This window comes from Cygnus olor, chromosome 5 (genome assembly GCF_009769625.2).
Source record: "Cygnus olor isolate bCygOlo1 chromosome 5, bCygOlo1.pri.v2, whole genome shotgun sequence".
NCBI classification, from domain to species: Eukaryota; Metazoa; Chordata; class Aves; order Anseriformes; family Anatidae; genus Cygnus; species Cygnus olor.
In genome coordinates, this window is record NC_049173.1 from 29,285,445 (window position 1) to 29,308,177 (window position 22,733).

At 38.0% G+C, this 22,733-nt stretch overlaps 2 protein-coding genes and 1 long non-coding RNA gene across 12 annotated transcripts in view; 1 reads left to right on the forward strand and 2 right to left on the reverse strand.

Moving 5' to 3' along the window:
- The window catches only part of NAP1L4 (nucleosome assembly protein 1 like 4), a 30,154-nt gene extending 27,386 nt beyond the window's left edge, over window positions 1–2,768 (reverse strand). For 4 of the 8 annotated variants that reach the window (XR_005820268.1, XR_005820267.1, XM_040558600.1 and 1 more), the window contains exon 1: window positions 145–371. The gene's annotated coding sequence lies outside the window, so the exon portion shown is untranslated. Of the gene's footprint in view, window positions 1–144; window positions 372–622; window positions 797–939; window positions 944–2,763 lie in introns of those variants that run through there. The other 4 variants (XM_040558606.1, XM_040558608.1, XM_040558605.1 and 1 more) reach the window with 4 other exon arrangements.
- On the forward strand, window positions 722–3,987 carry LOC121070865. Its single transcript, XR_005820270.1, has 2 exons — window positions 722–810; window positions 3,786–3,987. It is a non-coding gene; the product is annotated as an uncharacterized LOC121070865 (long non-coding RNA).
- A 1,430-nt stretch (window positions 3,988–5,417) lies between these two features.
- The window catches only part of CARS1 (cysteinyl-tRNA synthetase 1), a 34,455-nt gene continuing 17,139 nt past the window's right edge, over window positions 5,418–22,733 (reverse strand). For all 3 annotated transcript variants that reach the window (XM_040558597.1, XM_040558598.1, XM_040558595.1), the window contains 13 exons: window positions 22,377–22,489; window positions 21,845–21,973; window positions 21,489–21,618; window positions 21,070–21,173; window positions 19,974–20,071; window positions 18,325–18,514; window positions 17,741–17,809; window positions 14,669–14,750; window positions 10,909–10,989; window positions 10,485–10,552; window positions 9,063–9,122; window positions 7,677–7,760; window positions 5,418–6,591 (listed from right to left, as the gene is read on the reverse strand). In XM_040558597.1, coding sequence (XP_040414531.1) covers window positions 6,457–6,591; window positions 7,677–7,760; window positions 9,063–9,122; window positions 10,485–10,552; window positions 10,909–10,989; window positions 14,669–14,750; window positions 17,741–17,809; window positions 18,325–18,514; window positions 19,974–20,071; window positions 21,070–21,173; window positions 21,489–21,618; window positions 21,845–21,973; window positions 22,377–22,489 — 1,343 coding nt within the window. In that variant the 3' untranslated portion in view covers window positions 5,418–6,456. The remainder of the gene's footprint in view (window positions 6,592–7,676; window positions 7,761–9,062; window positions 9,123–10,484; window positions 10,553–10,908; window positions 10,990–14,668; window positions 14,751–17,740; window positions 17,810–18,324; window positions 18,515–19,973; window positions 20,072–21,069; window positions 21,174–21,488; window positions 21,619–21,844; window positions 21,974–22,376; window positions 22,490–22,733) is intronic.

The following is a 22,733-nucleotide window of genomic DNA, read 5'->3' on the forward strand; positions in this document are numbered from 1 at the left end:
CGCCGGCCGGGCCCAGCCCCACCCCGCCCCACCTCAGGCCCTAACGGCCGCCGCACGCGAGCCCCGTCCCCGGCGAGCCCGGCCGCTGCCCGGCGGCCTCCAGAGGGCCAGGAGCCGATGGCGGCGGCCCCGCCGCGCCCTCACCTGCCCGCGGCCCCTCTCCGTCTCCCTCCCGCCCTCAGAGGCAGCGCCAGCCGCCAGGCTCCTCGCAGGCTCGCTCGGGCTGCGCCGACCGCCAACAAAGCCGCCTCCCGTTGGCCCTGAGCACGGGCGCCTCCCTTAGTAAAAGCGCCACCGATTGGCCCCAGCACCACCGCGGCCGCTGCGCCGCACGCGGGACATGTTGACTATCCGGCGGCGCGGCGAGCGGCCAATCAGAGGGCGAGCGCAGGTCGGGGAGGGGAGGGGGGCGAGCGCGTGATGGAGGGGCGGTGAGGGGAGGGGGGTCGTGCCTGCGGCCTTAAAGCGGCAGCGACCGCGCGGGGCGAGGGGGGCTCAAAATGGCGGCAGCAACGAGCCCGCCCGCCCGCCGCCTGCCTCGTCTTCCCCTAGCAAAATTCAGATAACCCGGCCGCGGGCCCTGCCGGTGCCGTGATTAACCGAAAACGTGGCGCTGCCTCACCTCGCTCCCCCAGCAGCGCCTGGCTCCTGCTTGCGCTGCAGGGCTCGCTGCCCCGGCACGCACACGCGCTGGGGAGGCGCTTTTTGGCTGGTCTGTACGGGAGCGGCGTGTTACCAGCCTCTGTAGGGCAGCGGCTTTCAAATCTGAGGGGTAAATCGAAGTGCCGAGTGCTGCCTAATCAAAAAAAGGTATTTCTGGTGTTTCGAATCAAGTTCCTTTTTGGAATGCAAGCGTTAGCCCTTCCAACACTTCCATGTAATCCACGTACATTTTCAATGTAATTCCTTCTGACAAAAAATAAAATCTAACCATCTGACTTGACTTCCAGGAGTTTGTAAGCAAAAGATGTTGTGTGGTACAGGGAACAGTGTGACTTAAGCATTTGAAACCACTCAGAGTATATGAGTAACCTTTCACTCATTAGGAAGAACCCTAACCCTCTGTGGAGTCACTGGATTCCCTTGTTTTATAAATGCTTTTCTGCTGGTCTGCTTAGTCTTGGATTTCAGTAATTAACTACTAGGGCTTACATCGCAATCCTTTCACAAGTAAAGTTAAAAGGAAATTATGAGACTGATTAACTAAGCAAAACTTTAATGTTGGATTAATTCAGTTACTAATGACGGGAATAATTAATGCATCATTACTTAAATAGGTACCAATGTTGTAACTAAGGAATAAGATAATTTTGAATTACATTCAAGCAGCTAAAGAACTGCAGAAATGTTGTAGAGCCCACTGCAAAAATAAACAGATCTGGTGAGCCAGAGGATATGCTCAGTGGAAGGATTTTCAGCTTTTCTGTTTGCTTACACTTCCCTTTCCCTGTTTCTCCAAACCACTCCTTTTCCTAACATCAGCAGATTAATGCCCTCCCCATGCTTCCATGAATTCTTTTTTGGGGACTTTACACACAGTAGTGGCTACATTAATTCTCCCTTTTCCAAAGAAGAACATACACTGCAAAACAAGGATTTATCTGAAGATGTTTATGCTTTTGTTCTTGCTGATTCATAGCTGACAAGTATTCTTTTAAGCTTTTTCTGTCAATCTCCATTTTGTTAAAAGTTATTTTAACTTTTATTTTAAACAAAAATCTTTTCTTCCAAAAGAAGTTTGGAGTAATATATTGTCTCCTACAAAGGCGTAGGAGGTTTTGCTTGAGTATGTGATCTAGCTGCTCCTTCCTACTATTGCAGGAATACATTGCAGCCCTATTGCAGTTAGCCCTATGCAGCCTTGTACTGCATCTTCTGTAGAGTTTGTGCCTATGCAGTAGTGGCTAACTTGTTAATGCCATTATCCTCATAAGTTCTACAAATCCTGAATTAAATTAAAATTAGGATGGCCTTGTAAAAATAGATTTGACTTCTAGATTAATTATTAAAGCCTCCAAACAGGCCGGAGCGCTGGAACTATTTCCCCTTTGTCCATAGATGTATGTTGAAGTAAACATATATTTCAGCTACCTTACATCCTTGGATTTAGTGTCCCTCTCCAAAGGCATTTATCTCCCATAATCAATGAGGGATTTTTGCTGACTGTTGTAGCATGATGCTAGACTTTAGGATTATAGCTGAGGCACAGTCTGTGGAGTCATCTTGCTGTCAGGTGCTCCTGCCCTGCAGAGCTGCAAGAAGATATCTGCTGAATCACCCTGGCTTGATTTAAACACCCAGCCTAGCATTCAAGAGAGTTTGGCAAACCAAAACTGAGAGAAGGGATTATGGCAGAGCTGCTGAACAGATGCACTAGGCACTCCTGCTTCTAGAGAGAAAGCTTAGGCTGAGATCTGTAACTGGTATTAAAATGTCTGTGTCTTCTGCCCTTGGGTAGGTATTAATGGAAACTGCTTTCACTTAGTGAAATGCCAGACATTCACAACCTAATTTGAGAGATAAGACTTAGTCAACGACTTTTTCTGGAGGCTGAGGAAGAACTTTGATCATTGTTAAGTGGAGGCTTGGGTACTAAATAGCTGATGTGCTTCTTAATTAATTTGTTCTGTCCCAGGAGATCTTAAGTACTATGCATGTGGTACAGTGTCTTGTATAGGAATCACCCTGTGAAAGCACTGAGTAAAAAATACCTTTACACATTGTAGAAATTGCATAATCAGAGAGCTAAAGTTGGTCCAAAACTACCACTGCTTTATAGAGTTTAAGTGTAGCTTAGAATGTAGAAAAAGAAGCTGAAGTTATATATTTTGTGTGGCCGAGATTTCCATATTTGCACATCTAAGATGCATCAGTGGTTTCCTGGAACAGCAGAAAGCAAATACAACCGTTAGGCTAAAAAGGTCGAATACAACATCTTAAATGTAGTTAGGCACTCCTTAGTTTAACGTTGTAAAGAGCACTGGCAACAAGACCACACTGATCAATTTACAGATTTTTCTACCAGTCCCAGAAAGTATTAAAAAAAAATTTGAAGATTTTGCTATTGGGATTTTCATTTTCTTAGCTCTTAGAAAATCATACTTCATCCTTGCTTCCTCAAATCTGTGGGTATGCATGCATATTTTAAAATTAAAAAAACAACAAAAAAAAAACCACATGGAATCTGTCCTTTCCCTTTTCTTGGCTGAAACAGGTGACTAGGACACTGTGGGCCCTGTACGCGGGCCACTGCTGTTGCATTCTCTTCTCCTGGTTGCCAAGTCTCTCCCACTAAGCAAATGCAGTGTAGTTCACTTAACTGACACCTTGATGGATTGCCAGGGAAAAAGGTATTGTGCCAGACATTTCAGAGATTGCACAGATCAACTGGCACAGCTACACTGAAAAAGTCTTCTAAAAGGACACCTATCTAAGCCTGGCTGCAGCATTCTTCATTTGCTAGCAAGTTTTCCTTCTGCACGACTTTATGCATACATACTGTTATTTTTTCTAGATTGTGGCTGCAGAGTGTAAATAACTGATCTGAACCTTGTTTTTTGTTACAAATTTCAAGAGACCAAGTCCATTTTTATGACTCCTTGCCAAGGTCATTATTTTTATTTTGTTGCTTTTAGAATAAGGCATTCCGTATGTGGGCAAAACTCTCGTTTTATTTGGAGAGAGTGAAGTAATCCCATTTGTGTATTAAGGTAAAATATTGTAGCAGCTTCCTTACAGAATGAGTTGCCATTTCGTGTGAATTTCATTTTTTTTTTCTAAAATAGAAAAGACTTAGGCCTGTCAACTCACAGATGGTCCATGAAGCAGGTATTTTCCTTGCTGACGATGCTGACTTCCAAGGACAGCTGAGACATATAGGAAGAGAAAATCATGACAGATCAAACACAGGTATGGGAAGAAAAGTTCCAAGTGTGGGAAGGCTTTGAGGGCTTTATAGAAGTGGAGAAGCCAAGTTTGAAAAGGAGAGAAAAAAAAATAGAATAAAAACTAGAAAAAAGAACTAGAAAAAAAATAGCAAAACACTATACAAGACAGGGAGAAATTAAGTACCTGTGTGGAAGAACAAAGATGACCCAGGACATAGAAGGTGAGCCTAAGGAGGAGAGGATTTCAAAGGCTCTGATTTTTATGACGTGTGCAAAAAGAATCCCATTGATTTTAAGAGACTTTTGATTGTCTGCAGTGAGAAATCAAAGTCAGGAATGCTGTTTCTGCTGTACTAAAAAAGAAAGATGACTTTAACAGCACTGATGTTTCAGATAAGGATTCTTTCAAATCATCTTACTTTAAAATAAAAATAAGACACAACATAGAGATAGAAAGCATAAGCTAAACAATGTTGGAGTTAGAATAAGACATTAATGAGGCAATAAATGCAGCAGAGACCCTTATTTGAGCTACAGGGACATGACTCACTATGAATTTAAAAAAATACTTAGGAAGGAAGCAGTCAGTGCGTGCATGTGGAAAACATATAGAAAGAAAGCTCAGGACCTTCAGAAGACACCAGCCATGAAGTGCTCCAAAGATCTATGCAAGGGGAGTTGTCCCAGAAACAAAATGAAGCAATTCAGAAGGGAAAAAAAGGCATTTAAAAAAAAAATCTTCTACACCAATGTAGTAGATAAACCATGGAATTAGATGAGATTCTGCTAAGAACATAATGCATGGAGAAAAACGTGGGAAGGGGAAAGGGAGGGACTAGGATGGTGTTGCAGAGATATCATTAAGAAAATTTGAATCCAGGACAGCAGTGGATTAACAGCATCTCCTCCATAGTCGTGTGATCAGTAGTTTTGGCTGTTTCTGGTTAGCAAGTGCTAACAGATCACCAAAAAGGAATTTCTGTAAGCAAATTACTGGCACTATTTGACATTAAGTAGCAACTTCAGAAGCAGTTCATGTTAAGGAAGGTAGTTAAGACAGCAAACTGTATGCTGTGGTTTGAGATGATTCAGGGTTAGAATTCCTAGTCTAGTTTGCAGAAGTAGCCCTGGAGTCTGTCTAGGACTGCAGGAAGCTTGGAATCAGAGAGATCTGTATGGCTGAGAAGCAGTATCTTGTGCCTCCAGCACAGGCACATCCTATCTCTTCATGGTTATCTTCAGTGCACAGGCAACTTGGGGGACGATACTGGGAAGAAGACAATGCTATGCACGTACCAGTAAGTTACCCTACAAAAAAAATATAGGGGAGATTCACAAGCACTGGCCTGATAATATTGCAGGGATTAAAATCTAGAATGGTATAAAAATGCAACCGATCCTCTTCTGTTCAGAAACCAAAAGGATGGAGAAATTGCCCTCATGGCTGTAGCTGTTTTTTTTGAACTACCACTCTGCAGTTTAATCATGCATTTATACAATTAATTATAAATTAGCAGAATAATCAAATACTGAACACAAAATTTTTTTTTAATCAGCTTAATAACAGCAAGCTAAAAGTTCTGTAAACCATATTTTATGATATATTAAGATGGTTGTTAAATAGAGATAAGCTGTATTTTCTTTGCACTATACAAGGATTACATACGACCTGTACTTTACAACAGATTTTATTTTCTGTGTACAAGATGCACGTGCTTTACTGACCTTAACATTACTTATGTTTTCAAGGCAAGTACAGATAAACCAGATGAAAAACTATTAGGCCTGGTACTCCAAATATGTTCATCTTGATACTTCAGAAGGTATATATTAAGGTAAAGCGAATACGCTTACAGCTTTTAATTAAGGAAAGGAACAAAGCCTGGTGGCTATGTTCGATGCAGGTACCTTTGCCTTGTACTTACCCACCTCGTTGTAGCTGCAGGTTGAGTAAAGATGATGATCTGTTTGTTCCCTTTTGCAACAAAGAGACTGTTAGCTTCTACTATGCAAAGTGTCCTGGGTACACTTACAAAGTTTTTTAATAACAGCAGCTAGAGTACCATAGTGGAAACTACCCAGTTTTTCCTGCTTATGTAAAGATACTAAAATCATCTGGAAAATAGTGTTCTTACTGTGGAACAAATTACTCAGCTTCCATTTAGTAGTGAATTTTGCTGACTGTGACATATTCGAGAATACAAGCTACATTGGATATTTGATAGAGATCAGTATGCAGGACAAATTAACCAAAGCCTGGACAACTATAATAAACAAGAATCCTCATGTGGATTTGCTGACTGAGCAGCACCTTTCCAAACAGAACTGGCAGCCATTCAACCTGCTGCTGCTGTTGTGAGGAAACTTCTTAGAGGTTGGCTTTTTCTTTTTTTTTTTTTTTTATGAATGGACGTTTATTGACTTTCCAGATGACATTACTAATCCACGTAAACAGGATGTTTACTTTGCACATAATAGAAAGTGTAAACAGAAATATGAGCATCAGTATATGCTCACTTCTTCAATGGTGACCCAGCACTCGCCTTCTAAAAAACAAGTCCTCTTGTTGTCAATTTGCACTTCCATTCTGAACCATTTGTAGATACTCCTTGTGTAGCTTTTCTTGGGTTTCATAAACTTTCTTTAGCTTCTTAATTTGTCCTTTGCTGAGTTCTTTGCCTTCTGCATCATGCGTGGGAAATCCCTGAAATATAAAAATAATATTTAAGATAAATTCTTGGACTGCTTTTGCTCCTTATAGAATTCTGTTCTCTGCAGATGAATCATGTTTGAATAAGATCGCAAGAAAATGTCATAAGTAATGACAAACTGTCAGGGTACGGTGCATCATGGTTAATTTTAGTCACCCAGAAGTTTGACAAGTAACTTGGACTACTTGCATATGTTCCCTTCCTATTTTCTGTCCTGTACTAAGGGAAGTTTAGGCAACTAATTTCTAGATGGTTATAGTTAAAAGAATAATAACTAATCCCTAAACAGATGGTTAAAACACCACTTTTAATGATACTAACATATTAAATCCAAGGCTTAAAGCAAAAGCAATAAGATAAGAGATTTGTGTTCTTGATGGAGAAAGTATGATCACAGTTTCTAGGGACCTTCTCCTTGGCTTACGTGCCTATTTTCCTTATTTACACTCTATTCTTACTTGCCCCCAGGGCCTGAATTTGAATGGGTGAAGAGGACAGGCAGAAATAGAATCAATGTCCCAGATCAAGCACTCAAGTAACAGTGCTTTGTTTTTCCAAATAATGCCTTTTATCCTCACAGGAGCAACCAGAGCCAAGTTGCCAGTACAGCTCCTTCAGAGATCCCATGCCAGGGGGAGCAAAACAGTGAGCAGAACCAAAATGGAAGCACAGGTTCTCTCTGAAAAACATGCCTGTTTACATCAGTTCTGGCAGAGCTGGGGAGTTTGTACAAGTGTAAGTCCTTGCCCTGAAACAGGGTAATAAATCTGTGAACAAATATTATGCATGTTCCTAGCCACAAATCTTCAGGGAATGTTGCTTTGTAATGGGAAGGCCAAAGGAGACCAATGTACAATGAAAATATCCTTGAAATGACTAACAGTTTGACAGTCTTGTTCCCCAGTGCAAGGTATGTGCAAGACAATATACTGCTTTTTCTTTCTCTCCTTCCCTCCCTCCCCTGCATTAATAACACTGCCTTAGAGGTTTTGGAACAAGATCAGGTATGTACACATACAAGCAAATATGTACAGATGGGGTAGGAAAACTACTCCCTATTTAAAGAAAAGTCTCTTACATTTTCATCAAACATAGAATATTTGTCGCACTCCAATTTAAACATTTCATGTGGTGGAATCTTCATTTTTGCCAGTTTTGCTGCCTGTAATATAAAGCATGCATTAACTGCATTAGCATCACAATTAATTACTGACAACCTGTTTTTTTAAATAGCCATCTCTGAATGTGTGCAAATGGAAAAGTAAATAATTTGTAAATCAAAGAACATTTAATTCACCATTATTTATCATGTGAAAAGAAACTTTCAGTGAGGAACAACTCAATAAATCATAGCTGTGTTTGTCTGGGAAAATAAAAAATAAGTTTATGTTTTGAATTTGCAGAGAACAACTTAATACAGTAATTGTGTTGCAGAAACGCAAAACAACTTGCTTATACTTTCCGAAAACTACATGCAATTTCTGCTCATTTGGTTCCTTAGTGTTTTAAGCGTAAACACAAAGCAAATACTGCTCTTTGTAAACATGTTAAGCAATGACCTCACTGCAAAGGGAACCACCTTTATCGACATAATTCCCTGCTGGCAAGAACAGGTTTCTGTGCAGGTCACAGCAGGATCTGGATGCAAGTAGTTGCACTGAAAATAAATTGAACTTTCACTTATTTGTGAACAAGCACATCTCAGAATCCTTTCCAAGGAATTTATGCCCAATACAAGGGAATCACCTTCTTGAACGAACGAAGAGAACTACTTGGAATCTGCTGAAGATAACTGCTATTTATTTGTTTTTTCCCTCTGTATGTGACACTCTCTAAAAGTTTACTTCCTCTTTTAACCCAAGAAAGCATTTCCTGTAGTTAGAGTCATCAGCATGGCAAACAATCTTTTCCTCCTCCAAGTTCACCTACTCTGGCTTCATCCAAAGCCTAAAACCTTTAAGTGATCACAATTCCAGCTAGCGAGACTAAAACGTGCTTTTACAAAATACTACATCTCAGAGTTCAAGCATAGGGAACAGAGAGAGTCTCAAAGATAAGACAACTTGTTTTTCATGTATACCTGTGACTATTTGGTTCCCTTTCCAGTGTAAGTGACCTAACCAAAATCTTCTCTAACAGTAATGTAAGATACCGCTTTGGCAACTAAAAAAGTAATACTGTCTATAGACTGAAATATGTGCTACAAGATCTGAGAAGCTTCTGCAGTCTTCGTTCTTGTTTTGAAAGATGGCTGCTCTATAATAACAGCCATCAAGGAGATGAGTATTCAGATCTAAATTGCAAGCCAAATCCATTCTGAGCAGGAAAGTGTAGAAAAATAAATAAATGGAGGCCCAGTTAATGTTGTGCAGGGAGCCTGTGTTCTAATGCAGTCTTTCCTGCACGTGACTACTGCTGTTAACACTTTTCTTCAAAACCAGATTAAAGGAATTTGAACACTTACTTCCTGCTCTTGTTTTTTCCTGGCTGCTTCTTCTTTCTTCCTTTTTTTCTCTTCTTCAATCTATGAATGACAGTGTTAATGAGCAAAAGGTAACTATTTTAGGTAACTACTTCATTTTGTTGTTTTCTATAAATCTGAGCCAGCTAGCTAGCTCCACTGGATATCTAATTGCAGACAGAACTGGCAGCGTAACCTACAGCAAAAACACTATGCCTTGTAATTAGGATTGTCTGATACTTCCCACTGGAAGGCTTTGTTTTCATTTGCTTTTATTCACAGTTAAACCAGTTTTAACTGTTCAGAATGTGTTTTGCATGCAAAGCGTATACCTATGAAAGAATACAAAACTTGCAAAAGAAATGGTCCTGCCATTTCACAGGGAAAATGTTTTGCAAATGTCTTTAATAAGACCATATTCCTCTAATATTTTAAGCTCTTGCCTCAAACTGTGAAGATATTACAGTTTCTCAAGTAGCTGCATCCCTTGATGTTCCTAGGGAAACGACTATCCAAATTTAACCAAGTTAAAAACCTTTAAAAAAAAAAAAAGCATCTTGTACTCGCTTAGGAGACCCATTAGTTTTCTAGGGGTTCTGCCAGTACTGAACATAGCACTATTTCCAGGGAAAATGTACTCTAGCTGCAGCTTCTACCCATCGATAATACAAACTGCCCTCAAATGCCTTTTTGATAAAAACACCTGGAACTGGCTGCAACCGTGTCTTATTTTCCCCTTTTTTAAAAAAGTCCACATGGAAGAAGAAATATTGGGAAGTCTTACAAACATTTCTAGTCATGATGGAATTTTTTATCTGTTAAAACTGAAGACAGATATATAAAGCGTTACTTTAAAATACTACAGAGTCAAACATGAACACTAAGAAGTGCAAACAGGAATGTATCTGTACAGACTTTCTGTATGTGATTTATGATTCCTGATGTTTATATAGCAACATGTAACGTCTTGCCCTCACACCTGGAATATCTCACTTATTCATGTTACGTTAAGGTTTAGCCAGTGCATTTTGTTTTCATATAGCGAATAAACACAGTCTAGTTCTATTGAAAATGTCAATTTCATTTGTACAGATAAAAAAAGTCAATTTTTCATTGGAATCATTCTTTCAGAGAGATAAGACAATATGTATGCAATACTCAACATCCCTTAATTAAATGAAGATTTAAAAAACAACAACAAAAAAAACCACCTTAGAGGTATTCATTACATCCCATAAAGAATTTTCTAGCAGCTGCTGTTTGAAAAATCCTTTTCCTGAACACCATTCTAACTTTAGTATCTACTCTGGTGTATTGTTTCTATTATTATTACTAGGCTTACAAACTATCAGGGAAATGTAAAGGTATCCATAGGTTCTACATTACTTTAAACATAAAAAAATATGGAATGCTTAAAATAATAACCTTTTTCTTTTCTTCTCTTTCTTTCAATAATGTGTCCTTATCCACTAATTTAACCACAGTTGGAAGTCCTGAAGAAGCAAAAACAGAAGAATGAGTTTTCCATGCTTGAATAGTGAAAGATAAACTTTATATTACCTTATCATTTTTTTCAAGCTGAATGCAAATACAACAGAATCACTACTTAAAAATGACTAAGCAATTAGGTACTGTAGAAAAAGACTGTGATATATATTTTTATCCTATATACATTCCAAAATACATGTACATAATATGTACACGAAAATGGAAATCCATTATGCTATAGATTTGCAGCCCTTGAGTATGGTGGATTATTCAATATTAGTCTTGACAGCTTGTTTTCCCACAAGAAAATAAGATTATAAAAACAGATACCTAAAAATTCACAAGATACAGAATTGGGTACCTTCATGATCTTCAAATCGAACGCCAAGTTCAGGAAGGATGTCATCTCGAAGAGCATCGCTCAACTGCAGCACTTCAGTTACTATGGAGAATGAAAAATACTTTCAGTTAAGTAAGATTTGGTGAAAGTATACTGCTATCCTGATACATACTTATTTAAATGCAATTAAGAAATTGCCACTCTCTCACACAGGTTGCACAGAAAGGTCTTTTGTTTTAAAGCGATATATGTTTTTAAATAAATTCTGCCTTCTTTCAGCTACAGAGAGAGGAAGCATGTTTCTTTGCAGGAATTCATACATTTCCTCTGCGATACCGCTATTGTTCCTGAAAACCACAATGAGAATTTCAGTTCAGTACCATAATCCCACAGAAGTCCAAAAACCTTTCCTTACTAAAAAAAAAAAAAAAAATCATTTAAAAGGAAAAAAAACAGGAACTTCTAAGTCTGTACTTGTTTGTTCTCTTTTACAGGAGCACACTGTTAGTTCTCTGTCTCACCACTTCACCTTAGGATGAAAAAAGTTACACTGTAGGAACACAACAGATTCATATAATGAGGAGCATGGAAATTACTGAACTGGAGTGGATCGGAAGTTAATTAGTCCTACAATCCAATGCTGCACACAAAGAGTGTTCCTTGCAGTATAAGTTCAATACTCCATGCAAAATACTTATACTGTGTTACAACTCTGGATATTTTAAATACCCACTTAAAATATGCAGCATACCCACTAAAATAAATTTTACTGAGTTCTGAGTTTTTAATTTTTTACGACAATTATTTGGATTAAAAAAAAATCATTTTTAAGTTCCAAATTTCACCGAATGTCCCTTTTGCTTTGTGGTACAAGACAGAACCTTACTTTCATAAAATCAATCATAACTGTATACATATATATATATATTTTTTTTCTGAACTAGTTCTCTCATTTGTTTCCTGAATCAAATTTGTCACTGTAATTTCTTTCCTCTCTTTACAAGACAGGAAGGTATTGCTTACAAAATGTTGAGTTTTGACAAATGTACCACATGTAGAAATGAAACAATAATATACACATTTCAATTAGGAAAACAAAATGGAGGAAATTAAATGTTGTTACTGCAACAGAAGGCTAATACAAATACCAGGCAAATTAAATTGTTTATCTTGTCCTGCTCTTTACTGCCTTCATTACATAAAAGCCTCTCAAATCACCAATTAGATAGCAAGATCCCCTCATGTAAGCAATAAATAAACCCTAAAAAGTTTGCCATAAATCTCAGTCACACAATGCAGCGGACGACAGTAACAAATGTTAAGCTATGAACTGCAAGGAAGGAAGCTATCTTTGTTGTAAAAGCCTGCTTTCAGTTAGGAGGAACATGCTAACTTCATAGACAGGGAAATTAATGTAATACACTTTGAAGAATTTTCAAAATAAAGGTAACTTCATTGATTTTAACTCTGCCACAACAAATCTAACTTCTCAATCAAATGTACACTAAGCTACCTCTAAAATCTATTCTCAAACCCTTGAAACAACTCCTCGGAGCTTTGCTGAACTATGGAATGGAAAGGGAAGAACAATTTAGAGACAGGAACAGTTAGTACTAACAATGATTTTTCACAATTAATCAAGGCCATAAAACACATCTTCACTGTTGGTTTCCATTACAACAGTTTAGTTACTACTGTTGAGGGGCAGCTTTGCAGGCAGGACTGCCCTTTTAAGAGTTCTGGCTTGCAGATAGGGTATATGCAAAGCTGCAGAGGAAGTCAGGCTGGTGACAGTAAAAAGGACTACACAAGGCTTACTACATCCCAGCTTCTTACTTGCTTACCTGCCCAAGCACTTTGCAAAAATAACCCCCAAAACATATCTCATGTCGTAGCAACATTTGTCAGTAATACAGTTGTCCAAGGCACTGAGAAAGGAATTAATTTTTAAGGAACAGGAGGGGGAACAGGCAAGAAGGGGAGAAGAAAGAAAATCCAAGCTAATTCAGGAATGATACAACAGTTCTGCCAAGGTACAATGGATGGGTGCAGGACACAGGAAGATGCTAATGGCTGCTGCAGGATTTCCGCTAAGAAAGGTGAAGAAGAATCACAAGATTTTGTATCCTGTGCTACATCTAGCAGTGACTTTGAAGGACTAGTATTTTATTGTTTTGCTAACTACAGATAAATTTGTCAAAGCAATTGCAATCCAAACATCCTCTGGTTCTACAGATAGTTACTTTCCTGTTTCGTCTCTGATTATCACCTGTTTTGACCTAGCTGTTTTTTCGAGGAAGACAGTTGTAGCAGAACAGAGTTTCAATTTGTGTTTCTGGATGGCATCCTGATTACCTTTTTTTTTGGGGGGCGTGGGGGTGGGAGTGGGAGGGGGGATCGGGGGGAGGATGCAGAGAGCAAGTTATTAAGAACGCAAGATTTAGCTGAAGTAGATACTATTAATTCTTCAAGGGAAAATTATCTTCATACAACATATTTACTACCTATTTACTCAGGTAAGGAATTGCATCAGGTGAGAAATAGCAACACAGTTACAAGGAACCAAATGCACCATGAAGATCCTTGTATGTTGCCCTTATGAACTCAATTCAGTAGCAGTTTTTGATACACAGTCTTGCATTTAGGAGGAAACACTAATACAAACAGATAGATGGGGTTAGTAGGTAAGTGTTCTTTCTCCCTTTTAGCAGTGACTCTGAGATGGTTAAACATAAGCAGTAATAAAGGTCTCAAAGCTAATAATTCAGGCAGTAAAAGCTTCCACCCAGACCCTGGATTTAAGCACTGCACGTTTTAGCAGCATGCCTTGACCTGCACCTTCATCTCTTCCATAACCGAGCCTCAGAAAGCTGAACAGTGGACAGAGCACTGACTATCCCAATACCATAGAAAGGAACGGCCACATTGCAGGACAGCTTTCTTTGCTGTGCAGTCAGCAGAATGACTCTTCGGATGACAAAACATTGCATTTTATAGGAGCTGTTTAGTCTGCTGTGAACTAAGTCATTACTTTTCTTTACCCAGAGCAGTTACACACAGTGAACCATGCTGATGTTTGATGCCACTCTAAAGAAGCCATTAAGATAACAAGCGATAAGATTATCTCACTGGTTGTTAACACTAAAAAGAGTTGACTCTGACCTATGCAAGGGAATTATGGATGTCATATCAAGGGCGTATCAGATACACTTATTGCTTATTCAATAAAACAGCACAATCAAAGCTTTTCAAAATGGGATGGGGTGTGTGTGTCAGGTGGAGCCCACAACAACTTCTAGGAAACTCCCAGACGAATTTTCAAAAGAGAACACCGAATTACCATCTTGGGTACCACAATTCCAATTGTGCTAACAGCTAAGAATAAACATCTCAGCCTATTTAAACACAGACTCTATCACTGTGTAGCAATCTACATTTCTAAGAGAATGCATTCTCCCTGTGAGAGATGATGGCTACTACTTTCATACCAAGAAAGCAGGGAGTGCCCTGAACTAGAGAAACAACAGCTCATCCTCTTCATTCCTGAACTTTTAGAGTCTTTAAGCAATTAAAAGAAAATGAGCTGAGTAGCCTGTAAATGATTCCCAAATTAAAGAGACATGTAGCAGAGACATAAGTATTCAAAGCAACTCTGATTTAAAGATGCCTTACCTTTATTCTCTAAGCAAAGAGATTGCAACAGCCAGATCCTCCCTGTCCTCCCCAGTCCCACATCTCCCAAATCTCATGTGCAACAACACAGGAAAAAGTAAATTCTCACCTTTTTTCTCTCTGGCAATTTGTCGCACTCCTTCTCTGAACTCAGAGAGAACTTGTAGGTATGGCATCACTGTAGATTCAATCTGTAGGGTAATTATTTCTACAGTTAGCTAATCATAATTTAGATTTAAAACAGGTCCTTATCCACTTCATATTTACGTGCTTTTGGATATAAGTTGACCCTCAGGGCAGATATGTATCAATAAAAAGTGTCATTGCTCTACTGATGTCAAAGGAGAGACGATAATTTGCATTAACTGACAATTCGCCTTTTGGGCTGATAAAATCACCTTGCCTCTCTCCATTCCTTTTTCCTTTCTTTGCAGTTACAGATACATCAGTTCTGCAGGGTTATGCTATGGCCCAGCTGACTATAATGCAGTACACAGGTGTAGAAACAGCTGCCAAATATATGACGAAGAGCTACACCCAGATGAATTTGCCCCTTCATGTTCCATGTTGTCTTACTTAGGTCAAACTGCTTGTCACAAATAAATCAAGTGAAGCTGATGTTAAGACTTATTTGCATGAGAACAGATCTCAAATGTCAGTGTATCCTTACTGTATTTGGTTCTAGTACAGTGCAGTTGTCTGTACTCCCCCCCATGACTCCCTCCTCAACACAGAGCATGGGGAGACTACTGTTGAAGTATTTCAGGTGTGAATAAATGCTGTTCATGAAAGCTCAGACAAGTCATCCTGAAAATCCTGCTTTCAGGGTAGTGAATAGCAACAGCAAGCTGTCTGTGAACGCAATGAACACTTACAATTACAGATCAGCGCTGTTTGCCATCACATCTCTGGAATCCTAAGAGGAGAAGCTGGGCACCCAGGGGACTGCTTATATTAAAAGTTTAATTACTTTGAAGCGTGGGGAAGAGATAGAGAAAAACATAAACACACGCACTTCTGTTTCACCTACAGTTTCCAAGTGTCTCTCCCATCTGTTAAATCTCTGTTACATATTTCTGTGCAATTCGCAGCCCAGAGAGGCTGTTATGCTCTAAAAGTACCCACGTGAAAGGACCTGATGGGCTCAGATAATACTTTTTGTAAATGTGAATGCTACATGATCATCTTCACAACCACAAGGAAAGTGGTTGTGCTAAGTCTGGCAGAAAGAAGAGACCCTGGATGCATGAGCTACAGCCATGTCTCTGCTACCCTCTTTATACTGAAACTACCTCAACATGCAAATGAAGTGGCATCAGGAAAGCATGTGCCATCCTTACTTTATTAGATATACCAGACATCTAAAGATGACAGATTTTTATTTCCAGAATAACTAACCTGACAGAAATGCTTAAGTCATTTGGAAAATGAGACTATGGAATCTGAGGTTTTCTGACTGCACATCTCTCCTATTCCCTTTCAAGTCGATCAATGAACCATGGTAATTATGCTTGCTTTTCTCTCAGAGCTTTTGAAGAGGATTAAGTCTTTTTTGGAGATAATGACTTTCAGATCTATTGATTCCTTCATCTTTTATTTGGACACAGAAGCAATAGGCCTGATTCACAGCTTTCTGTTTTAATGACAAGTTTTCCAATCCGGAATGTTCACTTGGTAATTTTTGCTAAGAAAAGTAAGTATCTGCAGATTGAAAGAGGGTATATAACAATTAATGGAAGAGCCAAAACATTGTTGATATTATATATCTTTATGCTATAATGATTAAATCAGAAATGTCTTGGGTGATAAAAACAGAAGTTTTTTTCCTGTAAAATGCAAAATAAGCTGCTCTGGATGGATACCTGACTACTGGTTTTCTTTGAACTGACTGTGTATACAAAAACAAGAACAACAAAAAACATATACGTATTTCACTAACAGGTGTTGAAATTCCTTTTCTGCACCAGATTCTTTTGACTCCACTAACCTCAACAACATTACTTTAAAAGAATGTAAGGCTTAACTTCTTGTTCCAAGCTACTGCCAATCTTCCCCTAAAGCTCTTAGGAACACTACTTGAACGAAGTGTTAAATACAGATTTAATTTTATTTTCCCTAAAAAGATAAGTGTTAAGATGCTGTCTTTCTCCTGAAATTCAAAATAATTTTGAGTTAAGCTAAAATTCACTATTGATGGCTTTTAGCATGGAATGCTGAGCATCTTCCTTATCCTTTGTATATCATTATTAGATATTTCCACAGCACAGTAATGTAAGTGTTTGCATGAGCAATTATCAGACGGGTGTTCACTGACATTCAGTGACAAGCAAGCTTTTCTCTTCCTCTGGTGAGCTAAGGGGTTTTTGTTTGTCATTTTGTTTTGCATTTGTTTGTTTTAATTATTCCTTCTAAGGAGGAACAGAAGAACACATGATCACAATTTTGAATGCAAAACTGCATGAGACCAGCACTAGAAGCTACTCAATATCAGATGATGTGCCATATCAGCGTCCTTTCTCACGAAGATTTTCTCATGAACAGAAAGAACAAAGTTGATGGCTTTGCAGATGGAATTATTTCTCCTGCCTGCCCCATGAAACATTACTATTATTACAGGGCCCATTAGCACTTTCATCAGGCATCTCCCACATATTTCTACGAAAATTCTGCATTACAGTGGTACTGCTGAGTGACCAAAGCAAAACAGCCTTCAAAAGTCAGATAAATACTGTGGCTACAAAATTAGATCAGAAAAAGAGATTGAATTGAGGATGAAACTCCAGCTGCCTCCAGGCTGGTTTTTGGTGTACCACAAGGAACTTTAATCAGTATAATTGTATTTTTGAAACTACTTAATATACAAATCCTTGTAATGAGTCTTTATACAGTAGCATGTGCTGTCTGTAGTTAATGTGGTTTCTTAAACAGATTCATCATTCAGAAGACAAGATAATTCTTCTTCTGGTTGCTGTACAATTTGTCTGTTAAGTCAAACCTATAAAATAACAACTGTCATAAAAGAAAAATCCCACTTCCTTAGCCAATTAATTATATTGTTTCTACTTATAACATTTGAATCTGAGGTAACTCAGCTACATACCAGTAATGTAATCCCTTTATCTAACCTAGACTTTCAAAAGGACACAGTAATTTTGGACAGTGTACTTTGTCCTTCACTTACATTTATGTTTTGACTATTCCCTCCAACAGGAAAACCAATTGCGTCATCACTTTCTATGGCACCAAAAATCTGGTCAAGGGGAAAAAAAACAAGAAAAAGGGAAAAAAAAGAACAGGTTGTTTACATCAACTCACAGGTATGTGAAGACTAAGCAAAATCACATGTACTAGGGTTTTGAAGCTACCTAGTTCATTTAACCCACAATTCACTGTGTTAGTAAGAATTTGTTTTGCTTTTTAATTGATACAACATATTAAGCATTGGCTTTCAGATTTAGGTTTAATGCAGTCAGATTTGACATTTTGACTTCATTTTTTTTAATGTCTGATTTTCTGTGTATGTAATAGGGGCTTTCTACTACTGAGCAAAACATCAGCTGAAATTATAATGGACTATAAAGGGTTCCAAATTGTTCCTGCTGCAGCATGCACTGCAGTTTGGGATTGTTTTGGTTGGGGTGCATGTGGAAGATCTCTAGTTTCCTACAAGATAAAGAAAATCTGTACAGATCCCTACGTATTTGAAAAATACAACAGTTAAAATTGCACAGTGCAATAGCAACTTTACTACTTGCTATTACATACCTTTAGCATTTGAGTGAGATAGGAACTGATGTTTTCTAAAAGAAGTCTGTTTGGCATTTGTCTGGAAGATTTCTTTGCAGCAATATAGGAGTTTGACTGACTGACTAACGAACGCATTTCTTCTAAGACAGAGCGAGTGTCAATATTGTCACACAGTGCTTCATGAATTGCTGCTTTCTTGTCGTAAAAACTAAGAAGAAAAACATTTTTTTTTTTACTATTTATGTCAAAATTATCTGCAATCTACTCTAAAGAACTTCTGTTAGAGGAGTGAAGGGAGCCTAAAAATGAGATTGTCTTTTGTTGGTCAAAGTTTACATCTGAAGGGGAGAAAAAAAAAAAAAAAAAAAAAGATGAGCAAGAGAAAGGCATCATCACCATGATGCAGCTGTTTTGCTACTACAAACAAAGGCAGGCAGGATAATCTAGCTGGTAACAACTATCCAAACAAATCACATCTAATGCATTTTCAGCAGCTGACTTTTTAATACCAGTTATTAAAAGCAGTTCAAATTGCTTATTTAGTACTTATTATATTTTTTAAAGTATTGATCTCCTATCCCTAGGTACCACCTTAGGAATCTGTTTACCATCTTTCTAACGTGGAACACCAATTTGGAAATTAACTTACCACAAAGAGTAGCATTATGAAGCTGCTACAAGCAGACAAAAGGAATAAATTCATGCAAACTATGTAATGTTTATAAATAGGCATAATAAGTAATATATTATATTAAACACTGTTCCATCACACATGTTAAGACTTTTTCAAACAACATACTTTTTTCAGAGAAAAGAAAGTGAGAAGTGGTGCATAAGACAAAAACAAATATTCATGAAACATAATCTTCTGTTTATCCCACTTCTTTGTCCCTTTCTTTTGACCTATTACCTATTCCCCCCACACACCCTTTTTATATTTTTTTAAAGGGTCTCTCTACCAACCCCAAGATGAAGATTGAATTTTCACTAAACAGAAGCATCTGCACTTAGTCTTACAATAGTCAATATCTCTGTTCGTGACAGTGAACTGAACTAGGAATAATATTAGTACCACAACACAAGAAGCTTCTTTTTTAAATTTCGCATGTAATAGAAGTCACATAGGAAGCTGTTCATATGACAAACAATAAGGATAGTTTGTTATAAATGTGAAAGACTGCTATATTGATATCACTGTTTCTCTCCAGTCAATAACATTTTCAAATATCAGCACTCTGATCTTTTGTACTTTTAGTCAAGTCATTTAACTTCTGTTTGTTTTCAATTTAGTTACTCCACTTTGGAATGTGTAAAATACTATTTTCATGGTTGTAAAGACTGTATACAAATTATCGCTCACTTCTCAAATAGGACGACAGCATCTCAAGTAGTAAAGGAAATTACAACTATCTAACAAAGGACTTCTATTTCCCTACACAAGACATGACAGTGTACTTAACACAAATGAAAGGAAATTCAACAATTTCATCTAAACTTCATGAAGCTGCTGCAAGATTAAATTCACTATCTTGTATAGAGCTGAGATACTCCGTGAAAATGCTACCAGACTTGTAAATACCACTAGCAAGTCATTTTGCAACGAATAAAAATTAAACATGCAGCTACACAACGTCTATTCAGAGAAGAAATAGGAATGCTTCACTCACTTTTTGTTCAGCTCTGCTTCCTGATTTTCCCATTTCTGAAACTGGCCTGTTATATCAGTGGGAGCTCGAAGAATATCCTTCACATTTAAAAAGAATTCCTAAAGAAGAAGAACATAGTTCAAAACCTGTTTAGATTACACACAAACAGGCTTTACTATAAAAAAAAGCATTATTTCAAACTTAGCCTTGTAAAACTTACGGTTTCAATGCTATTTTGGCTAGGATCTACTGAATGGCTCTCACAAGAGGGAAACCCCCACTTTTCACATAACTCTATAAATCACAGTCAGACTAATTCAGTTCTGTGTCTCGTCTCTACCACTGCCTGATACAACAATGATACTCTAACATTAAGCTGCTCAAATACAGTACCATTTAAAAAATAATTAGATAGGAGTTCTTATGTCAGATTTTTATGTGTTGCTAGGAATGGAAAACAAGGAATAATAATGGCTTTATAGCAAGGGGTTTTTTCGTGCAGGCATCCAGCTTGGTGAAAAGTCATTTTCACTTACTGTGTGTCCCAAGCCAAATATTTTACACAAATAGCAGAGTAGCTTCAGCTGGAAAGACCAACATCAACAATCTCAAAATGCTGTACAGCCTCCTTGTGGGAAATGTGGGTTTAACTCACTGCTCCAAACTATGCAGGGATAGAAACTGTGCCTGACGCCTCACCTTACAGCTGACAGGAATAAAGTCAAATGTTCGATGTATGTGGTGAGGAAGACAACGTAGGAATAATATAGCCCTTTGTCTATATGTGCAAAGTCTGGTCTGGTAGAGAGTGTCTGTTGGACTCAGTCCTATCAGCAAGCTAAACTGAGAAACTAATCTTGCATGTAAGTGCCAAGATGCTCAGAGATGTCAAAACTTGGACAGAGCACACACCTGCAGAGAAATGTAGCTGTCTGTGGAATTTATGTGACTTGAATGTTCAATGATAGCTAAAGAAATACTGTAAGATCCCAAATGATGAATTCAGAAGGCAAATGTCTGGGGATATGGCCTGTACATCCTTGGGTTCTATTGCTTGAAACATGTTACAACAATACAAAGTTTAGAGAGCTGGAGGAAGAATGGAAAGCTTACTTACATTCATAAACTTCTCATACTGAATAGCTGACTCCATGGTGTTGTTTGAATAATCCAGTGTATCCTTCCAAGAGTGCATGAGGAAAGCCAACCGTAACTGTCGTGCTATTAGGAGTTTTAAAATAAACAAGGAAAATAATAATAAACTAAATAAAAGTATTTTTATGGCCTCCAATACTGTAATTAATGGCTAAGTACATAACGATTTTTAGTATTCTTACTCTCAATACATCTACCAAAAAAGCAAGACCATTATTATCCATACAGATACCAATGAGGAACAGGGTAGCTGTTCTAAAGTGAATGAAGAAAAAAAATACCTGCAGTCAGCCAATTCTGGAAACTCCATTATGAACTTCAATTACCACAGTCATCACTCCAACTGTATCAAAAGTACTCAAATTCTGAAGTAATTTTTACCTGTATGTTTCTTCAGTGCATCTTTTATGGTGATAAAATTCTTCAAAGATTTGGACATTTTACAACCAGCTATTGTTAAGTGGCCAGTATGCAGAAAATATCGAACCCAGTGATCATTTTCAAAGTATGCCTGCAGAAAAAAAACAAAACTCAACACTGTAAACATATATACCATAAACTACGATAATTTAGGAATAAAATATTGAGGGGAAAAAAAAGTTATGCTTATACAAAACATATGCAAATTTTAAAAATAACACAAAAAAATAGACAGATTTGTGTAAGTTGCTGTCAAAGCTAAGCACATAGCTTCGTCACTACAGAAACCGAAAGCCAGTGACAAACAGTTCACTGACCTCAGACTGTGCCAGTTCATTGTCATGGTGGGGAAATCGGAGATCAAATCCTCCTCCATGAATGTCCATTGACTCTCCTAGAATGGATCCAGCCATTGCAGAACATTCAATGTGCCAACCTGGCCGGCCCTGTTAAAATAAAGACATTACTTGGCTAACAGCTAATTGTCTTCCTCTTCTGCCTGTGTATCATTAGCTCATTAAATCTAACACATCGTGTACATCTGTGATGCCTTAATTATCATCCTCCTTATTTTTGATCACATGGAAAAAAAAGGATTGAGAAATCTCTGTAGGTAAAGACAACAGAGAAATATAAGATGACTGACCAGTAAGAGTCATCATAAGCCTGCATGCTGAATTATGTTTAAAAAGTATTGCACAGGCAGATTGAGCATAGCAACAGAACCTACTATTGAATACAAGATCCTCATAATCTAGATAATAATATGAGGTGAGCTACAGTATTTGTTTAACAAAAAACATGCTATTTAATAAAGTGTAGAAGGTCTAAATCCTGTGATGTCCTTACCTTTCCCCATGGAGAGTCCCATGAAGGCTCTCCTGGCTTGGAGGATTTCCACAAAGCAAAATCATTTGGAGAATGCTTCTCACTTAGGCGATCAGCTGAGATACTGAGGTCACCTTTCAAGAGAGAAAAAGTAAACATTGACATTTTATTTAAACACCAACATTATTGATTTTTGGTCTCACTGTGCCTCACACCATGTGAGGTTAAAAAAAAACACTCAGCACTTGAAAGTCCTCATAATTAACTCTGACAATCCTTACTTTTTTGATTAACGTTTGGCTGACAGGAAAGCTGACAAGTATCAGCAGCACTGCTTTCTAAGTTTTGACATGAGATTCATCTACATTCTCTCTACAG